The 21,475-nt window shown below is 41.2% G+C and overlaps 1 protein-coding gene across 4 annotated transcripts in view; it reads right to left on the bottom strand.

Annotated features, from left to right (window-relative positions):
* Znf182 (zinc finger protein 182) overlaps nucleotides 1–21,475 on the bottom strand; it is a 55,144-nt gene that overhangs the window by 20,900 nt on the left and 12,769 nt on the right. The window contains exons 1-3 of one of the 4 annotated variants that reach the window (XM_013506910.1): nucleotides 15,913–16,035; nucleotides 15,501–15,643; nucleotides 14,542–14,600 (exon numbers count right to left, since the gene is read on the bottom strand). The exons of 1 other annotated variant lie outside the window; for it this stretch is intronic. In XM_013506910.1, the coding sequence (XP_013362364.1) occupies nucleotides 14,542–14,556 (15 nt within the window). In that variant the 5' untranslated portion in view covers nucleotides 14,557–14,600; nucleotides 15,501–15,643; nucleotides 15,913–16,035. Of the gene's footprint in view, nucleotides 1–14,541; nucleotides 14,601–15,500; nucleotides 15,684–15,912; nucleotides 16,036–21,475 lie in introns of those variants that run through there. 2 more of the 4 variants (XM_005408946.2, XM_013506909.1) reach the window with 2 other exon arrangements.

Raw genomic sequence — 21,475 nt, 5'->3', positions numbered from 1 at the left:
TACACAGGAAGGACTCAATAGCATAATAAAGATAATAGAAAAAAGGCAGAAGCTTAAAATTGAATCAACAGAAATTATCCAATCTGAAAAACAAAAAATACTAAAAAAAAAAAAAAGAGCAGCATTTCTGGGACCTGTAGGACAACACCAAATTCAGGTCACCAGACTTCCAGAAGAAAAGGAGAAATAGGGCAGTAGTTCAGAAAAGTATTTGAAGAAATAATTCTTGACTAATTTCCAAATTTGGCAAAAGACATGGATCTATAGGTTCAAGAGGCTCAGCAACCCCAACCAGGACAAACCCAAATAAATCCAGAGCCACACACATGGTCATGAAATTGCTGAGAACTAAGGACAAAGGGAAAGTAACACATATAAGAAACAATTTGTTTAAGTGCAAAAAAAAAAAAATAACAGTCTATATGCAAATATCTATCTATATGCAGCGGAAATTTCCGCCAGGAATGAAAGTGATATAAAGACATTTTCAATGAAGGAAACTAAGGAACTGTTGCCAGCAGGCTTGCTCAGAAACAATTGCTAAAGACAGTTCAGAGACAGACAACAGAAGAAAATCCAGATTAAAAACAAGGAAGTAAGAACATCAGAAATGGTAAAAACGTGAGTAAATCTAATGGGTTATCCTTCTCCTCTTCAGTTCTTTAAAATATGTTTGACAGATGGAAGCAAAAAATCCTAACATGGTAAAGCCAGATACAGTGGTACATGCGTGTAATCCCAGCTACTTCGAAGACTGAGGGAGAAGAATCATTTGAGCCCAGGAATTCAAACCTAGCCTGAGCAACACAGGAAGGCCCTGTGTAGAAAAAAAAAATTATAACATTGTCTAATGGGGTTTTCAATGAATGCAGATGTGACAAGATAATTAAAACATCAAGGGGAGAGGTTAAAGAAATTTTCATGATGGTAAGGTCCATTCTTTCCACTTAAAGAGGTAAAATATTGACTCTAAGCATAGTGTGAAGTTAATTATACACAGTCACTGAAAAGCTATGTAAATAAATATAGCCAAAAACAACACAGCCAGGTGTGCTGGCACATGTTGTAATCCCAATATGCAGGAGGCTGAGGTAGGAGGATTGGCACAAGTTTGAGGCCATCCTGGGCTACATAGTGAGTTCAAGGCCAGCCTGTACTACATAGGGAGATCCTGTCTCAAAAAACACCAAAAATAAAAAAACACAACACATAAGGAGCTCAGTGGTAGCACACATACTTAGTACACACAAGATGCTGGGTCCAATCCTCAGCATCCAAAACTAAAAATCACAACATAACAAATGAATGAAAACTGGTAGAAAGAGTTCGAATTCTCAGCATCCAGACTTGTTTGATAACACGTCAGCCTAGCATGTACCGGACAGTCACAAAGCACTGCACTAATGAGGACTAACAGCAGTACAAGATAAGAGTTAACACAAAAACCATCCTTTCCTCCCAAGGCTGATGCTGTACCTTTCCCAAAAAGGTTAAAACATACAGATACCCTTATCTAAGTCTACAGAACCTTTTTTTGAGCCCTAACCAATTTGTAGCTTTAGATGCAATGCAGGTGCTTCTGGATGATTAACAAAGAACAAGATGCCCTGGAAAATGCATTTCTAAGATATCTGTATTTGCCAAATCAAACCACTTCCCACAGCTTCACCACCAATCTCTCAACCCAATGGCAGACTCCTTTCTTGGAAACTAGCCTGCTATTTCTCTTGACAGTGTCTAAATAACTTCTTGTCTTTCCTACACTCCTTGGTCTATTGTTAAGTTTTTATCACCCACATCACAGACCCTCTCCATGCCATCTGGCACAGCATTTGGTGATTCATATGGGGTATCTCTCCTCGCCTCTCTTGGCCTCTCTTCACACTGGTACTTGTGCATGGTCAACAGATCAGCCAATGAGCAACCAAAGGGCCCCGATAGGGCAACTCCTGGTGGAATTCAAAGGCCTCTGAGCTATGACCCTGATAGTCATGGCCCATCAAAGTACAAGCTATCGAGTTCCTTTCGGTCCCTTGAGGAAAGCCTTACTTTCCGTTTGCAACTGATGGACCCTGGCTGGAGCCACTTTACAGTGGGCCTGAAGGCAGCAGAGAAAGGGGAACATCTTGCTATAGTCCTTAAGGATAGGGGCCACATTCCCTTCCTTTGGGACACTCGTTACTCTCAATGAACTGTGCCAGGCAGCAGCAGCTTAGCCAGGGTGAACCTGTACCCACTATGAGGACTCCCCCTTAACTGCTTGATCCGTTCGCTGTGGCTGCAGGCTCCTCCTCCTCCATCTGGTAAATTTCTTGATCCAGAAGACTCATAAGTGAGCAGGTTTTCCATTCTCCAGGATGGTCAGTTCCCTGAGACCATTCAGTAATCGCCATGACTGGCTCATGACTTTTTTTTGCTTTTGTTTTATTGCTCTTCTGATCTAACCTGATCAACTGGACAGTGGCCCCAGAGCCACACTGGCCCCAGAGTGAAGCTGGCCTTCACTTCCATGGGTGGGAATTCCCCTGTGTTTTGCGGATGCCCCAAAAGAAGCACACATCTCATGTGCCCCCACGGGATAGGTGGTCTGTCACCCTAAGGACACCTTTTGGATGGGCACAGTATCTCCATAGGACTCATGATGGGCTTTGTGTCTTCCATTCCCTCTGACTCACTTCTAGGCTGTAGTCTTCTCAAGAATTGGTCTGGATTTGATCCCTAAACTTTGAAGAAATGTCTCATTTTCCCATGCAATACTGCCTGGCTTTAATATAAGCTCTTAGATCAGGAACACTGGTCCTTCAGATGCAATGGAACTCCAATAAATTATAACACTGTAATATAACTGAACAACTTCGATCACAATTAGGGCAAAGATTCCAAAGCCCCTTACATTTAAGCCTCCATGGCCTTGTCACAGGACCCAAAACCTCAGGAGAACTACCACGTGTGCCTTTCTAAATCCTTTCATAGTCCGCTCTCCTCAGCTCCAAGTTCTGATGGTGATGTCCTTGCTGATCCTTCTTTCAGCCACCCTCAGGCCCCAGTTCAGCCTTCAGTGTCTCCTCCACCAGACAGCTCTCCTTCAGTCTCTGCCCCTCCACACGCGCATGCTCGTTCCTCCTTCTGACTCCTGTGGTGTAACTCTATACTGTTAAAATAACCAAAGCACTAAGGAGATCTCTGTTACGATTCACTTAAAAGCACAACAGCGCTATGGTATCCCCTAGGGAAAATTTTAATTGACTAATCTATTTAAACTAAGAGAAAAAAGATTATCATAATCCAACTTGGCCAATATATCTAAAGTGCACTCTGACTTAATGTCATTATCTTATGTGTCTGGTCTGTTTGTCTGCCTGTTAATCTGTGTTTATAATAACTGGCCTTGGGCACAGGGAACTGCTAGACAAAGCTCCCTATGTGGCTGAAAAAGCAGCTGCCTAAACCAGTTTGCTCCAGTTTGCTCCACAATGGGTGACTTCTCCAACTCCTGAGATTAGGGGAAACACTGTTAGTAAACAATGTGGCTTAGAGGAAAAAGATCTGTGTAAGGCCACAGTGGTCATGGGGCGGCCCCTTCACGGCAACAATAGAGGCTGAACTCCAAGTTCAAGCCCCTGCAAAGTGAGTACAGGAAAAAGAGAAATGGATAACAGCAAAGTGTCAATGCCAGGGGGAAAACACTGCCAAGAAAATAGAGGGAAAGGTCTAGACCACCAGGCTTAGCTTCAACTGGAGTCTAACCCTAAGCTGGTATAGAGAGTAAATCAGGTTAAGGCTAAATATCAGGTTAAGAAAAAAGTGGCTCTCAGGATATACAGAGCCTGTGAGGGGTCCTGGCAAATGGCGAGGCAAAGGCTGACTCCCATCTCAGGGTGCCAAAGGGAAAAACAGCCCTCACGACAACCTGTGAAAAAGTGGATGTGGGCCCATCAGGAAACACTGTGGGACTGGTAAATTTACTTTTAAATTCTGCGGTTTACGTTAATATTTTTATCTCATCAATGACCCTAAAATGTTTCTTATAAATAACTTTGGAATGATTCTTAAACTAAAATCATGAGGTTAAATTTGTTCTTTTGCTGCTTTCTACTTGTACTAAGGTAATTTGTCATTTAAGGCCATGTAAAATCTTAAAGATTCAGCAGCCCTAGCTAAAAAGTAACATCGTTATTTTTCTTTCTACTTTCTGCTGGTTCTAAGATAATTTACTGTGCAAGTTACTTGGGAGTCTATTATTTATACAGCTCTAATTTAAATATAACATCTGCAAGTTAAATCTGAGATGAAAAATGCGCCAGGAACATTTTAAAATCTAAACAGCCATGTGGCTTATACAAGAGAAAAAAGTTAGTTAAAAAAAGCAAATATAAAAATTATATGGATAAGGATTTTATATGGTAAAATTTTGTGCTACCAAAATAGCTAAATAAATATTTTGTTATTGTATAGTTGAGATACACTTACACATAGGGTAAATAACTCTATTTGTGGGCAGTAACATGATATCCTAAGCTTAAAAAAGTCTAAACTAGCCTTTGATTTATTATTATCATTATTATTATTATTATTGAGACAGGGTCTCATTATGTAGTTCAGGCTGGCTTTGAACTCACTATGTAGCCCAGACTGGCCTTGAACTCACAGCGAGCCTCCTGTCTCAGCCTCTGAAGTGCTAGGATTACAGGTGTGCACCACCATGCCTAGCTAGCCTTTGATTTTTGTCAGGGATGCTAGCCTGTATAAAATTGATGACACTGCCACTCTGATAATCAAAAGGATTAGATAATGATGACATAAAAAGTAGTATCTGTGAAGAAAAAGCCCATTGCTTCTGGAATAACATTGTCAGCCATGATTGTTATCGTAACATACTATATAAAATAAATAATTACCTCATCAATTACTAAACTCATCAAACTTCTAACCATGTTTACTTGAAGTCTTATCACCTAGAGTTCTGATTTTTCTCTAAAGTATTTATAACCAGATTCATGAAAAAGACTCTCAGAAAGTACCACAAACTGGTTCTTTGATTATCTTCAATAAAAATTGATATAAATTTATTTCTTCAGGTTGGGGATATAGCTCAGGGGCACAAGTGCCTGCCTGGCAAGCACAAGGCCCTGAGTTAAATTCTCGGTACCAAAAAAAAAAATCATTTCTTCATTCAAAACTGTTATACATACCAAATTTTACTCTAGCTTTACTTTATACTTCCTTTCTAACTTTGTATCTACTGTCTCTTAAAATTCTGCAGAGTACAATTCCTAACAAAGAGATCTGATCCAATGTTTTGAGATTTTGACAATCACCTACAAAACAGATAAAATTAAACTTAATAATGGACTTCAGGTTAACCTGGCTTTAAGATCTCTTTGCTGCTCATATGTAGCCAGAAGGTGCTATGACACTAACTGTAAATCATCAATTACTTCCCCTTGGATGTATTACCAGATTAGACCAGCAGAACAGCATCCTAACAAGAGAAAATAAAAATAATGATTAATCAGGAATCCCTTCAGGACAAGAGGGGATATAGGAAAAACAAGAGAGCTGTCAAAATCAAAATGGAGTCACTTGCGTCAACCCTACCAAAAGATAAGAGCTGAGGGGTTATAAGAAAGGATTCTTATGCATAAGTGCATGATAATAACTATCACAAAGGATCTATTTGGGCTTGGCTTTCAAACACTTTGTAAAAAACGGTTACTAACAATTATTCTCATTATTATAATAATTCTTTTCTTTGGTTCATGTTTGTGCAACTGCCTTCTCCAGCTTATTTCTTCCAGAATCCCATAGTTAGCAATTATATGCCTCAGACCACCACCTGAACCTACTGCAAAGATCTACTTGGACCTTGTCACCCAGTTTAGGTCAAGATCACCCACCTCTGACAATCAGCAAACTCAAAAGGGGCCCTTAATGATGGACTAGACAACGGACTGGATGATGGATAGCACTGCTCAGCATGAGGTTAAGGATGTGACCCCTTCATCCCTTGTCAATAATTTGACTTTGCTGATTCATGGGGGGGGGTATGGTGACAAAAGGGTCCAAATTCTCAGCACTCAGACTTCTTTGATAACACACATCAACCCAGCACATTCTGGACAGTCACAAGGCACTGCACTAATGAGGACTAAAAGCAGCACCAGATAAAAGTAAATACAAAAATACAAAAACTATCCTTTCCTCCCCTGAGTTAGTGTTATATCTTGCCCAAAACAAAACACACAGATACCCTTATCTAAATCTAAAGAGCCCTTCTGAAGGCCTAAGGAGCAACTTCACAATTTGCAACTTTGATGTAAAGCTTCAATCACCACACAGGTGCTCCTGGAAAATGAAAGAACAGGATGCCCTAAAAAACGCATTTCTAAGATACCAACTCTGAACTACATAGTGAGACACTGTCTCAAAGAAACAACAACCACCCCACAAAAAACAAAAAAATGGAGATTGTATGTTGAGCGTAGTGGTGCACACCTATGATCTCAGCACTTGGGAGGCTCAGGGAGGTGGATTGCCACAAGTTCAAGGCCAGCCTGAACTACATAGTGAGACCCTGTCTCAAAAAAAGACAACAACAATCCCAATAAATCATCATTTTGCCAGGTGTAGTGACTCAGACCTGTAATCCTAGCACTCAAGAGGCTGAGGCAGGATCACTGCAAATCTGAGGTCAGCCAGGGTTACATAGGGAGTTCAAGACCAGTCTGAATTACACAGTGAAACTCTCTCAAAAAAACCAAAAAAATAAAACCTTAACCATCTCCAAGCCAGAGTGCCCTCATCAGAGACAAAACCAGCCAGCATCTTGATCTAAGACTTCTCAGACTCTAGAACTGTGAGAAAATAAATCTCTATTGTTTATGCCACCCAATCTACAGTACTTTGTTATGGCAGCCCCAGGAGGTTATTACCTAAAAGAAAATATATCCATGTAATAATAGAAGTAAAAAAAAGATGAAAAGCAGGTACACTATTGAAATACTAGTCAAAGGGGAACTGGAATGCCGTATTCCTAACAGCCAAAGTAAACTTCAGAGAGAGAAAAAAAAAAGAGGAATCATCCAAGATAATGAGTGATACTGTAAGGACAAAATGGTCAATTTATCAAAAGACATAATACACCTAACAGGAATGTACATAAATATAACACTTCAAAGTACATGAAGCAAAGCCAAGCAAGTGGTGTGTGCCTGTGATCCCAGCTATTCAGGAAGCTGAGGCAGAAGGATCGCATGTTCAGCTGAGCAAGAACTGCCCTTGGCAGGGCGTGATACCACACACCTGTAATCGCAGCACTCAGGAGGGTGAGGCATGAGGACTGCCATGAGTTCAAGGTCAGCCTGGGCTACACAGTGAGTTCAAAGCCTGGCTGAACTACACGTGAGGGCTTGCCTAAAAATAACCTACCTCAAAATAAATGAAGAAGACTGGCGGTATAGCTCAGTCATAGCAAGTCCCTGGTTCAATTCTCAGTACCATAAAAAATATTCATATGAATCAAAAACTGAAACACTTGACAGGAGAAGTAGGCAAGTCTGCACTGTCATTGGACACTTCAATACTCCTTTCTCGGAAAATGGAAGAACCAGTAGACAAAATCACTGAGAATATACAAGTAAATAATGTCATCAACTATCCATATGAAAATGACATATATAGAACATTCCGCTAAAAACCCAAGAGAATACACATTTTTCCAAGTGTGCACAGGATATTTACCAAGATAGACCATGCTGTGTGTCAGAAAATAAGTTTTAACAAATTTACAGTAATTGAAATCAGTTTTAGTATGTTCCCAGACTACAAAGGAATTTTTTTAGAAACAAGTAACAAACATAAAAGGAAAACTGCTAGACTTTTGTAAATAACATACAGGTCAAAGAGAAAGTCTTAAAGAAAATTAGAAAATACTTTGGACTGAACAAAAATAAAAATACCATATACAGAAATTTATGAGATGCATCTAAAGCAGTAAAGGAAATCTTACAGCATTAAACGCATACATTGATAAAAGTTTTAAATCAATAAGCTAAGCTTCCTTCTTAAGAAACTAGAAAAACAGCAAAGTAAATCTAAAACTAAAGACCACAATGATGAGCACATGTCAATGAAATTTAAAATTAAAAAAAACAAAAAAAATAAATGAAACCAAAAGTAGATTATTTGAAGACAAGATTTATAACTCCCTAGCAAGTTGACAAAGGGAAAATAAAGAAGACAGCAATTACCAATATCAGAAATTAAATTACAGACATTCAAAGGATAACAAGGGATTGCTTTAAACAACTCTATATACTTAGGTTAAAAAAACAGTTTTTCAATAATCACAAACAAATTCACCTAAAAGAGATAACATGAATATCCCTCGAACTAATAAGTTGTTTTTTGCGGGTGGGTCTCAATATGTAATTCAGGCTGGTCCTGAACTCACTATGTAGCCCATGCTGGCCTTGAACACGCAGCAGTCCTCCTGCCTCAGCCTCCCTCTGGGATTACAGGTGTGTACCACCACACCCGGCAGAAATTCAATTTTTATATAGAAGCATCCTCTAAAAAGAAAACTATAAGCAGAAATGGTTTCACCAATTGTTAATTGGTGTTAATTCATTTAATCTCACCAGTCCACATTGTTGTTAATTCATTTAATCTCACCAGTCCACATTGTTGTTAATTCATTTAATCTCACTAGTCCAGGGGCTGGGGATTTAGCTCAGCGGCAAAGCGCCTGCCTGGCAAGAGCAAGGTCGTGAGTTCGGTTCCCGGTACCGGAGAAAAACCAAAAAAACCAAAAAAAATAAAATAAAATCTCACCAGTCCACATTGTATACATACATAACAGCATTATTTTATATCCCATAAAGATATGATTAATAATTTGTGAATATTCAATTAAAAATATTCCACAAACTAATTCTTAACAAAGTTGCTAAAAACAAAATAAAGGGGAGCCTCTTCAAAAAATGGTGCTGGGAAGCTGTGAGTAGTGCACACACCTGTAATCCCAGCATTTGGGAGGCTGAAGCAGGAGGACTGGCAGGAGTTAAAGGCCAGCCTAGGCTACATTATGAGTTCAAGTTCAGCTTAAATAGCGAGAGCCTGTCAACAACAACAAAAAAGGCAATGGTATTAGGAAAACTGGATATCCATATATAGAAGGTGAAAACTAGACCCCTATTTCTCACCCTGTACAACAATTAACTCAAAGTGGATCAAAGACCTTAATGTAATACCTGAAAATTTTAAACTACTAGAAGAAAACAGAGAAACACATCAAGACAACAGCAGAGGCAAATATTTCCTAGATAGCACTCTAATACCTCAGGAAACGAAAGCAAGAATTGACAAATAGGACTACATCAAATTAAAAAGCTTCTGCACAGCAAAGGAAACAATCAGCAGAGTGAAGAGAACACCCACAAAACAGAAGAAAATTTTTCCTGACTATTCATCTGAGACAGAATTAATATTCAAAATATATAAAGATCTCAAAAAAAACCCAAGTAATCGAGTCAAAAATAGGGTAAATGATCTAAAGAGATATTTCTCAAAAGAAGCATAAATGGCCAATAAGTATAAGAATGCTCAACTGTTTTAGCCATCAGGGAAATGCAAATCAAAACTACAGTGATCCCAATCAGAACAGTTATTATAAAAAATAATAATGATGGTGAGGGTGTGGAGATAAAGGAACCCTTAAACACGGTAGGAACAGACATTAGCACGGCCACTATGGCAAACAGCCTGGCAGTTCATCTACAAACTAAAAATACAAACCATATGAGGAGCTATATGTCTGGATACATATCTGAGGGAAATGAGTCAGCATACAAGAGAGATACCCACATTTTCATGTTTATTGTGGCACTATTCACAGTAGCCTGTTGGAGACCAGGCTGTACAGAGTGAAGTTGCTGGACACAGGGACCTCTGACTGTGTTAGAAAAGAACATATACATAGTGCTCTGAAGTAAAGATAACCACAGCTGAGGCAACCAAGGACATGGGTTGCTGACACCACCTATTCCGGAGCAATAAAGCTGCCAACCTTAAAGATAAGACAGTTCCCTTCATTGGAAAAATTTTACTACTTGGAGAAGAAGTCTTTGAACTGACTCTCAAGGTCCTGCTCCATTCCCACGCTTGCCTAAGTATCCCCCTTCCTTTGTTTGAAAACCAAATAAATGCGGGCGGCCCCAAGAAGTTTTTTGTCTCAACCCCCAGGGAATCTCAAATTCCTTAGAGGGATCTGACCTTCCTGGAGCCCTGCAATCACTACCACTTGTTTCTTTTATTTAAGCCATTTGCTGTCCACTTATTTAGGAGATTGAGCTTGGCCAAGACCTCCAACAGAAGCCAAAACATTGAATCAGCCTAGGTGCACATCAATAGGTAAATGGATACAGGAAGTATGATACACACACACACACACACACACACACACACACACATACACATATGCATGTACACACACAACTATTATTCACGCATAAAGAAGAATCAAATCTTGTGGGGAAATGAATAGAACTGGAGGTTCTGATGTTAGGTGAAATAAGCCAGACACAGACAGACATGTTTTCTCTCATATGTGGATACTAACTATAAAAAGATGACTTGAACTACTAAGGACTGGAAAGGGAGCCAGCAGAGAGAGCAGACATGATCAATACACAATATATGCATGTATGGAAATATCACAGTGAAACCCATCAATTTATGCAATTAATGTCTTAATAATTATGATAAAAAATCTGAATAGAGCAGAGTCTGGAAATAGATCCTATAAATATGGCCAACTGAGGTTTTTGGGTTTTGTTTTGTTTTGTTTTGTCCTTTTGAGACAGGGTCTCATGATGCAGTTCAAATTGGCCTTGCACTCACTTTGTAGCCCAAGCTGGCCTCAAACTTACAGCAATCCTCCTGCCTCAGCCTTCAGAGTGTTGGGATTGCAGGCATGTGCCACCATGCCTGGCATGGCCAATTAAGTTTTAACAAAATTGTAAGAGCATTGCACTGGAGGAAAGATAGTCCTTTCAACAAATGGAGCCAAAACAATTGCAACTCTGTGTAGATCTAATTTTCAAACCTTACACAAAAATAAATGCAAAATGGATCAGAAAACTAAATATAAACACTAAAACTGGCATCTTGGCACATGTCCACCTTTATGCTTAAAGGTGTATTCTCTTTCTCTCTCTCTCTCTCTCTCTCTCTCTCTGAAAATCGATCATTTTGCAATAAATCCTATCTATACTCTATATGACAGCCTACATGTCTTATCTGAAATCTTTCATCAAAGACAAAGAATGAGCCAGGTATGGTGGTGCACACTTGTAACCTCAGAACTTAGGAGGCTGAGGCAAGAGGACTGCCGCAAGTTCAAGCCAGGGTGGGCACCACAGTGAATTCAAGGTCAGCCTGAACGGCATAGCAAGAACCTGTTCCCATAAAAATGAAACAAAGACAAAGAATGGAGGTGTGCTGCTGTTTCCTCACAGTTTTGGGACCTTGCAATGTTAGGACCCAGCTCCGTGGTCCTATTAGGAGAACGAAAAGATAAGCCACATACTTGAAGAAAATACAAATCACATGTTTGACAAATGACTTATATAAGGAATATATTTTAAAACCTCTCAAAACTCAATAGTAAACAAAAACAATCCAAACTAAAAATGGTCAGAGTGCCTGTGATGGTAGTGCACACCTGTGATCCCAGCACTCTGGAGGCTGAGGCAAAAAGTGTCATGAGTTCAAATCCAGCCTGGGCTCCATAGTGAGCCTCTGTCTCAAAGACACGGGGAGGGGGAAGGAGGGAGGGAAGGAGGGGAAGAAAGAGGCGGGGAAGAGGGGGGGAGGGGGGAAGAGAGAAGGAGAGAGAGAGGGAGAGAGGGACAGAGAGAGGGACAGAGAGAGGGACAGAGAGAGGGACAGAGAGAGGGAGAGAGGGAGAAAGAGGGAGAGAAGGACGAGAGATGGGAAAGAGAGGAAGAGGGAGAGACAGAGGGAGAGGAAGAGAGGGGAGGGAGGGGGGAGGAGAGAGGGGAGAGAGGGGACATGGTGAGAGGGAGAGAGGGAGAGAGGGGGGAACAGAGAGAAAGGGGGGAACAGAGAGAGAGGGGGGAACAGAGAGAGAGACAGAGAGAGAGAGAGAGAGAGAGAGAGAGAGAGAGAGAGAGAGAGATCAGAGCCTAGAGGCAGAAGGATCACTCAAGCCCTGGTGTTTGAGACCAACCTGGACAATGTAGAAAGACCCAGTCTCAAAATAAATAAGTAAAATGGGTTAGGAACTTTTGAACAGATACTTCATCATAAAAGATATACAAAAAGTAAATAAGCATATATAAAGATACTCAACATATTTAGCCGTTAGGGAAATGTAAATTAAAATCATGATGAGATACTACTACATAACTACTAGAATGACTAAAATTTTAAAAGTGCTCACAAAAATGTGAAGTAATAGAAACTTTTATACATTGCTGATGGAAGTAAAAACTGGTTCAACTGCTCTGGGAAAAAAAAATTTGGTAGATTCTTAAAAAGTTAAACACACACCATATGACCCAGCAATCCTTTGTTTATTTTAGAGAAGTGAAAAGCAGTTGTGCATGAGTGCTTAAAAAGCTCTACTCATAAATGCCCCAAGCTGGAAACAACTCAAATGTGTTTCAACAGGTTAATGGAACATGTATACCACAGACTCTGCAATAAAAAGCAGAGAACTACTGACATACACAACTTAGATGAATTTCTAGGAAACTGTGCTGAGTGGAAAAAAGATCCAACCCCAGGATCACATACTATATGAGTCCATTTAAATCATATTCTTGAAGTAAAAAAATTCCTGAAATATAGAACAGCTTATTGGTTGCCAGGACGCTAGGAATGGGTATGAAAAGGGTGAAGAACAATGAATGTGCCCTCGAGACTTGACATGATGAAACTATTCTGTGCCTAATCAGGTCACTGTCAATATCCTGATGGTGATAGTATAACATAGTTTTGAAAGATGTTATCATTGGGGGAAGCTGGAAAATGGTACAAGGATTAGTCTATCATTTTTCAAATTATATGCAAAACAATCATCTCCAAAAAGAAGAGTTTAATTTTAGAAAAGGATTACACAAAGCTATGCCTCTAAACCCTGTACTCATGAGGCTGAGGCAGGAGGATTGATTGAGTCCACAAGTTCAAGACCAGCCTGAGCAACACAGGGAGACCCCATATCATAAAAAAGGTTATACAGTGTACAATCCTAGGTATACAACAGGCTTGAAAAGACAAAATTATAATATCACAGAACAGATCTGTGGTTGCTGGAGGTTACAGGTAGGGGAAGACAAGACTATAAAGAGGTAGCATGAGGCAGTCTTTTGCGGGTGATGAAATTACTCTCTATCCTACAGATTATTTATACCAATCTACATGTGTTAACACTTATCAGCTTGTACAACAGCAAAATCAAATTACCATACATTAATTTAAAAAATTAAAATTATAAAAATAGAAAAAGGATGGTAGGCTGGGCTATCTGAAGGAATTTGTTTCTTAGCCGAAAGATAACTGAAAGTCCAACTGAGCCAGGCACGGTGGCACAGGCCTGCAATCCTAGAGGCAGATCTTGAGAGGCTGAGGCAGAAATATTACAAGTTTGAAGCCAGCCTGGGCAACTTACGAAGACCCTCTTTCAAAAATAAAAAAATTTAAAAGGTTGGGGGTATAGCTCAGTGTTAGAGCACTTGCCTAGCAGGCATGAGGCTCTGGTTCCATTCCCAGTACTGAAAAAAAGTCCAATGAGAAATTACTTCAGGAAAATTATTTCAAAGACAGGAAGATTCCTGAAGAGATTTCATTCACAAATTATACTTTTCTGTGTCTCCAGCTCACCAATAAATGTTGTGGGAAATATCTGCAGGAAACTAGGGGTTGCATTTATCACCAAGCTGGGGTTAAAGATAAGTCACATGAAGATTCAGGAAAGAAATTCCCTAAAAAACAATCCCAGGAAAGCTTGGCTTCTTGAGGCCTTGGCATGCTCTCTCCTGATGAGTAAGGGAAGCCAAGGAACAATTACATTCCCTGTCAGCTGCCAGAAAGCTCAAAGAGCAACCAGCAGTTCAGCATTAATAAAGATATTCCCTGACTAACAATGATCTGACTTAAGATTTACTCACTCATGATGCTGGGCAGCAGCAGAGAGCCACAGCTCTCAGTGAGCCATGTGATCATGAGGGGAAACAACCAATACTCACCAGTGCACTGCGTTGCCAAGCTGTGATGTTCAGCAGGTTAAGTGTATTACACACATTTCCAGCTTATAATGAGCTTATCAAGATGTAACCCCATCATAAATCAAGGAGCATCTGTATCTGTGTACCCTTAGGTCCTGCGTGTATGTAATTCTAACTTAGCCTTGATGTGCTTGCTGTTTCTGGTCCTAGTCCTTATTTACAAATAATTTCCTACATTGCTCATCACATCTATGGTAACACAAAGAAAGGAACAGACAAATAACATACTTACCTGGACTTTGGCCATTGCCTGCTTTTCTTGGGAAAAGGCAGAGATGTATGAGAGCTGAGCTGGAACAAACAGAGAAGAGTAGAGCTTATGAGGAGACCCCATGAGGCTTTCAGTGCCCAGAATAATCTGCCTAGAAATCCCTTCACACAAGCTGGCCATGAGGCCACTCTGTGGAAGTTTGGGCAACCATGTGGTTTTAATAACCTATGTATTTTATACTTTTTTGTTACGGGAACACTGAACACTAAGAGTTTTTTTTTTTTACATATATATTAAACTGTACATTACCCAGAAATTGTATTTCCACATATTTTCCTTAACGAAAGAAGTGATCCAAATATATAATTTATAATTTCTTTGTAAGTACCTTCATCTCAGCATTGATTTTAACAATGCCAAACTTAAACGATCCTTTACGATGCATAATAAGGGAAAAACTAAATATCAGGGATAAAATGCTACCCAGCTCTTAAAAATGTCATGTGGCATGAGCCAAATTAAACCTCTCCTCCTTTAAAAAATTTTACATGGAATTGTACGCTTTTTAATCTATGTACTTTATGGTATATATCTTTCAATTAAAAGTTTAGAAAATGTTATAGAAAAATCTTATAGTAAACTTTTAAATGAAAACATGTTACAAAACTGCTGGAACTCATTTCAAAATTATAAGTTAAATGTTTAAAAAGGTATACTCCTATATATCTAATAACGGATACTTAAATGTATGGGAGGGAATCCGTTTCTTTTTTCTTCTATTTCCCAATTAATCTAATAATTGGAATTTGTTACTTATTTATTAAACACCAAAAAAAATTTAGAACTGTTATCCAAATGACGTTTTACCCCCATCTCCTTCAGACCCCAAATCACCAGGCCCCGCTCACCCTTCTCAGCCCCAAATACGGAGTGGCCCGCTGCCAAGTAAGTCCTCTCAAGGGCTTCTTCCCTCTCCTCACCTCACTGGGGTCGGCTAGCCCAGGAACCGGAAGGAGGCCTTCAGGTACAAATTCACTTCAGCTGGAACATTTACGCCAGGTCTCCTCAGGGCTTGGCAAACGGAGAAGGGTAGAGGCAGAGGCGGGAGCGTCTAAAAAGGGGCCTGAGAGATGCGCATGAAGCCTTAGCACAGCTCACAGGTGCTGAAAAGTGTGCGAGAGTCGAAATTTAGTAACCCCCACTGAATCCTAACTAGCCTCATAACTTTGTCCACCACTGAGCCCAAAGACCACCATTCACTGACCTGTCGGTCCCCCATCACTCATACCCCCAAGCACCCGCCCATATCAGTGACCCTCATAAACCTCCCTTCGTTCATCTCCCACAACTCCCCATCACTCAGCCAATGACCCCGGCACTCGCCCCCTCAACCTCACTCTTTCTCGACAGCCGATTTTCTGCTTGCTGTTGAGGAAACCGCTATAACAACTGGCTCTAAGAAACACTTCCGCTTCGGGACCGACTCTCTTGACACCGCAGTCTATAAAGCTACAGCGGTCAGTTCTGCGCATGCTCAGTGACGCTTCTGAGACCGCATCTGCCAATAGTCAACATGGAGCGAGGTAGGCGATGGGGTCGCAGCGCAGGCGCAGAGGGAAGGTAGCTGCTCCGGTGACGTCATTGTTCCGAAGCGAGCTGGAAGATCCTACCTTATCTCTTCAGCTCCTGGGTGGCGGTGCAGAACAGGTGTTTACTTTGTTCTGCGGAGGCCGGCATTCCTAAGACTTAAATGCCGGTTTTCTTATGCCAGGACGGAGAAGGGGGAAAACAAATTAAGAGAAAGATTCTAGCAAGCAAAGATTTGTCTTGAACTCAGAGAGTAGCGGCGGGGTTGCAGGTGTAATTGGACAGAAAGACAGGATGCATGCTATCCATGCACAAAGACCAGGAGAGGAGCGACAAGCCACTGGCTGCTCCATCCAGTGGCGAGAACTGGGAGTGAATTCCCATTCTAGCGTTTGAAGAAAGAAGGTAGAAAGGTATGCAGAGCAGACAACGTGCTGAAGAATAAACAGATATGTGGGAGACATGCATGCACAGTGGAGGTGAGGCGGTGTATTAAGTAGTGGCTGACAGGTTGCCTTCTCTGGATGAGCAGAGAGACTGTCAGCGTGTTGGGAGTGTAGGAGACATGGTTGGCGGCTAGGTGTTGCAGGGCCTGCTCAACCAGGGACAGGGCTCAGACTTCATTCTGGACATAGTGGAAAATCCTAAGAGGGATCTGGCTTTTAAAAGACCATTTTGAAGCAATCTAGTATTATATATTCAGGTTAAAAATACATGCACTGTATATTTGACTCATTTGTTTATTGCCTGCCTTGCCCCACTAGAATATGATCTCCACAGAGGTTTACTTGAGTACCTCCTGTGTGTCAGGTAGTGTTTTAGAAATTCGCATTGTAGTAAGGAAGAAAGCAGGTCCAAACAAATATGGGGACAGCCTCAGTTCAAATCCCCACCTGCCAGCTGTGTGACGTAGGGCATGACTGTTAACTTCTCTGTGTTAAGTTTCCTCATCTATAAAATAATGACAGTGCCTACCTCATTAAGGCTGTAGTGACAGAAAACAAAGAGACTGAGAAAAAGCAGCTGCTTTTGCTGTACCACTAAGAGAAATAGATCCCAGGTCTGATTCCCGGGGCTCCAAGAAGAACTCGACAACTGCATTCATCTGCTACCACTGTTAAAAGCCAGGCCACCTCAAGAGGAACTGCCCTAAGAAGCCCCATGGGCCATGCCCTGGATGCAAAGGAGACCACTGGAGATCGGTCTGCCCTCTGAGGTGGAGGCCCCAGAGCTCAGATCCATGCTACCAGTTAGTCCAACAGGAATGAGAGGGCTTGGGGCATACTCTGCCTTCTCCCTCTGGCCAGACTGTCATCTCCATCGAGGAGCCCTGGGTAATCATGACTATGGAGGAACAAGAAAACAGCCTGTTGCTAGACACAGGTGCAAGTCTCTCGGTCCTTCTTTTCAATCCTGGCCTTCCTTCCAGCCGTCATACCTCAGTGAAAGGAGTCACTGGTGAGGAGGTAATATGCTATTTTTGACAACCCTTAGGCTGTAACTACTTAATAGGTCCCTCTTGCATATCTCTGTCTTCCTGAGAAACTACTCTGAAGATACCACCACGTATTACAGCAGCCATTGATATTTTCCTACTAATATATCCATAACTGTGTAAAGTTTGTAATGTTCCTATCCTATTTCATAAATGGATGTATGTTTATTATTATGTGTTTCCTACAACAACCATTGAGAATAGTTAATGATTTTTCAATAGGTCACTCATGTATAGCTCTATTTATTTTCTTTAGAAGCCACTTTGAAGATACCAAAGTATAGTACAACAACTCTTGATAATCTCCTACCTCTTTTGTCTGTAACTCACTATTATTTGTCTATTTGTTTTCCTGAGAAACTATTTTGTAGACAATAATATGTAAAACGATAACCATTGATAATTTCCTACCATTTTGTCTGTAATTTGCTAAGTGCCCCCTATTATTATGTTATCCTTCTTTTATTCTTTAAAATAAAAAAAATTAGGTTGTAGTGACAAATAAGTCACAAATTGTAAAAAGTTTAGAACATCTAGCACATAACAAATGTTTTTTTATTTAAATAAAATCATATATGTGTGTAAAAACTTTAATAAAAGGGAAAAAATAAAAAGGTGACTTGCAGACTGCTGTGTTGAGAACAGACTGTAAAGGACAAGGGTGGGAACAGGGAAACCAATGAGGAGGCTCCTGGCAACAAGCACAGAAGTGACATACCTCAGTATGTCCTGTGTGCTACGCACTGTGTGAAGTACATAACATGACCTGCCTGAAATAATCACCACAACAGGCCCATGGTTCCCCTACTTTTCAAATAGGGAAATTGAGTCTGAGGTTAAGCAACTTGCACAAGTTCACACAAGTTTTCAAGGTTGGATCCATAACTTCTACCCAATAGCACTTTACTTTTGTTTATTTAATATTCCACAAAATTTCCATAAAGTATCTTAGGAACCTCATACTAGAACTATTAAAACTACTCAAGGAGTGGAGCAAGCAAAGGGAGAGAAAGCAAAGGAGGAACTCAAAACTCTTGTTCCCTGGAGAATCAGCACCTCCTGGGTATAAAACTTGTCTACTCAATGTATCAGGAGTGGAAAATAAGGAGAGCTGGACCTTTAAGGCCCATTGAAATCTGGCCTTTTTCAGCCCCTGAAACATCATCCTCACCATCTTGTGTTCATGTGTGTGTGTGCGCGCACACGCACACACACACACCTATGCAGAGGGTGAAATTCTTTAAGGTTGGTGGGAGTTGGGTTACTGTGATTGCCAGCTCTGCAAATATTTCTGAGCCAGTTATTGTCCCACTTCAGAAACTGTCCAGGACACATTCACAAGCTATAGAGGCCAGCTTCCCTGCTGCAGAGCCAGAACTTCCACTGTCTGTCCCAGGCATCCTCTACTGTCACTCCCTGTAATTGCACTCTTCTCATACAGTAACCTAAGCAGCAAGTGGCTAGATCTTCAAAGGAGTATGGAAAGCTGACGGTCCCACCATGTAGTTTGAGTACTGCGGTTTTCCCACCCAAAGGCAATGAGAAAGGCCTCCCACTTGGTTGGAAAGCCATCTTTACAGTTGTTCTTAAAATATATCTTATCAGAACTACAAAAGTTTTGCCATTGTGTACAGTAATTTGGGCCACAAGGAAGCAGTAATTTGGGCGGAGCAACAACACAAAACAATCCAGATTTCTGGTGACCTTGGAGCAATCACACTAGCATTGAACTACCTGCCTTCCAAGAGAGGAACCCCCTTCTTGAAACTTCTGACGTTCGTGGTGGTGGTGTTCTATGCACCCAAACTGCATTCTCAACAATATATCAGAATTTTCCATCCTGGCCAATGTATCAGTAAACAGGATATAAGGCACTGGGCGTGGTGAATAATGGAAAATGAAGGCCAAATTGGGAATGAATGAAGGGCAAAGAATGCAGGAGCAGAAAGTGAATAAATGTGAGTGTTGTGAGGTGAACACAGAGCAGATGAAGTTCACAAGGTCCAGGGAGAGTAAGTTGGGAAACACGGGCCCCAATGTGAATAAAAAGTGGCAAATTTGGCTGGGTGTGGTGGCTCACACCTATAATCCCAGCACTCGGGAGACTGAGACAGGAGGGTCAGTGCGAGTTTGAGGCCAGCCTGAACTGCATGGTAAAACCCTGTCTCAAAAAGACAAAAGTGGCAAATTCGAGGCAATGCGTGACTAAATGGGGGTACTGGGACAAAGTGGAAGTAGTTATGAATCAGGAGAGAAATGCGAAAAGTGGATAATGGGGTTACATCAGAAGTGAATTTAAATGAATGGGGTCATGAGAGGCCAAGTGAGAGTGAGTGAGAAAATTGAGCAGAGTCCAGGTGACTAAGCACAGAGTACGTGTGGATGCCATAGTTTACATCTAGATGCCCTCAAGAGCCTCATGCGCTCACAGGGGGGGCTTTTGGAAGGTAATTGGATTATGGGAGCTTATAGCTGACTTGCTATTAAGAGGTGGGGTCTGGCTGGAAGAGGCAAGTTACAAGGGACCTGACCTGCAAAGGTTTATCTCCCACCCTGGCTCCCCCCTTAAACTCCTGCTTCCCCTCTGCCATGCTATGAGCAGCTTCTCCTCTGCTATGCCCCTGTGCCAGTGATGCCAAGCCTTTTAGAGCTTTCAGTGATACAAACAGCTCATTGTGGCACACATGCAATAGGTTTGCCACCACTCTATGCCATGCCATTCTGCCTTGGAGCCAGTGGACTAATATGGACTGAAATCTCTACAAACTGTGAGCCAAAATAAGCATTTCCTCCTTTAAGTTGCAGGTGTTGGGAACTGTGTCTCAGAGACAAGGAAAGTGACTAAGACAGTGGGTCACTTTAGCTAGTGTTTAGAAGTAGTGAGGGACAGAGGTTCAGAAAATGCTGATGGGAGGCAGCATCTGAGAGAATAGAAATGAGTAAGAGGCAGCAAGGGAGTGAATGGAGGAGAAAATGAGGCCCAGGGTCAGTGACCAGAGCTTAAGCATGTGCCCGTGAGGATGAAAAGCTCATTTGATGCAGTGTCAGAAAGTAGAGGTGAAAGGAGAAAATGAGTCTGCGAGGGAATGGAGGTGAAGGAGCACGACAGGAAAGAATTTGAGTAATGCTAAGGAGAGGGTTAGAGAATCGTGGAGGAGGCCAATGTGAGCGAATAAAATTGGATAAGAGGCAGTCTAAGTGAACTGGGGAATAAAAGGCAGAGATTAAAGGTGAAAAAGAAGTTGAGTATGAGGACTATATACATACTATGTCATTTGCAATAGATAACATAGGGCAGGTTCAATTAGCATGTAACAGTGCAATAACTGAGGAGAGGTGAAGGAGGTACCAAGATGGTGCTACTGTTTTAATGTGTCCCCTCCAAACTTCAGGTGTTAGAAATTTCATCCCCAAAGCAGCAGTGCTGGGAGGTGGGCCATGCAGGGAAGTGTTCAGCTCGTGAGGGCGCCAATCTCATGAATGAATCAATGCTGCTGTTAAAAGGGTGTGCAGGAATGAATTCACTTTCTTGCCCTTCTAATTTTGGCCATGTGAAGTTGCAACATGAAAGCCCTCATCTGATGTTACCACCTTGATCTGGGGACTTCCCAGCCTCCAGCATTGTGAGGAAATAAATGTCTGTTCTTTATAAACGTCCCCTTCTCAGATAGTCTGTTATAGCAGCACAAACAGACTTAGACAAGGAGTCAATGGAGGCGGGAGGGCAGGAGGCAAGGGTGTAGTGATCAAATTCTACAGAGCATGAGGGCTCAGAGATGGTAATAGACCACAGTGTGAGAAGCAGCACTGCCCACTCAGCAGAGGAGGAGGAAGTGATGATGGTCAGTGAGAAGAAATGGAGATAATCAAGTG

This window comes from Chinchilla lanigera, unplaced genomic scaffold, assembly GCF_000276665.1.
Source record: "Chinchilla lanigera isolate Chin_1 unplaced genomic scaffold, ChiLan1.0 scaffold00115, whole genome shotgun sequence".
In the NCBI taxonomy this organism is placed as follows: domain Eukaryota; kingdom Metazoa; phylum Chordata; class Mammalia; order Rodentia; family Chinchillidae; genus Chinchilla; species Chinchilla lanigera.
This window is presented reverse-complemented; position numbering and strand designations above follow the sequence as displayed.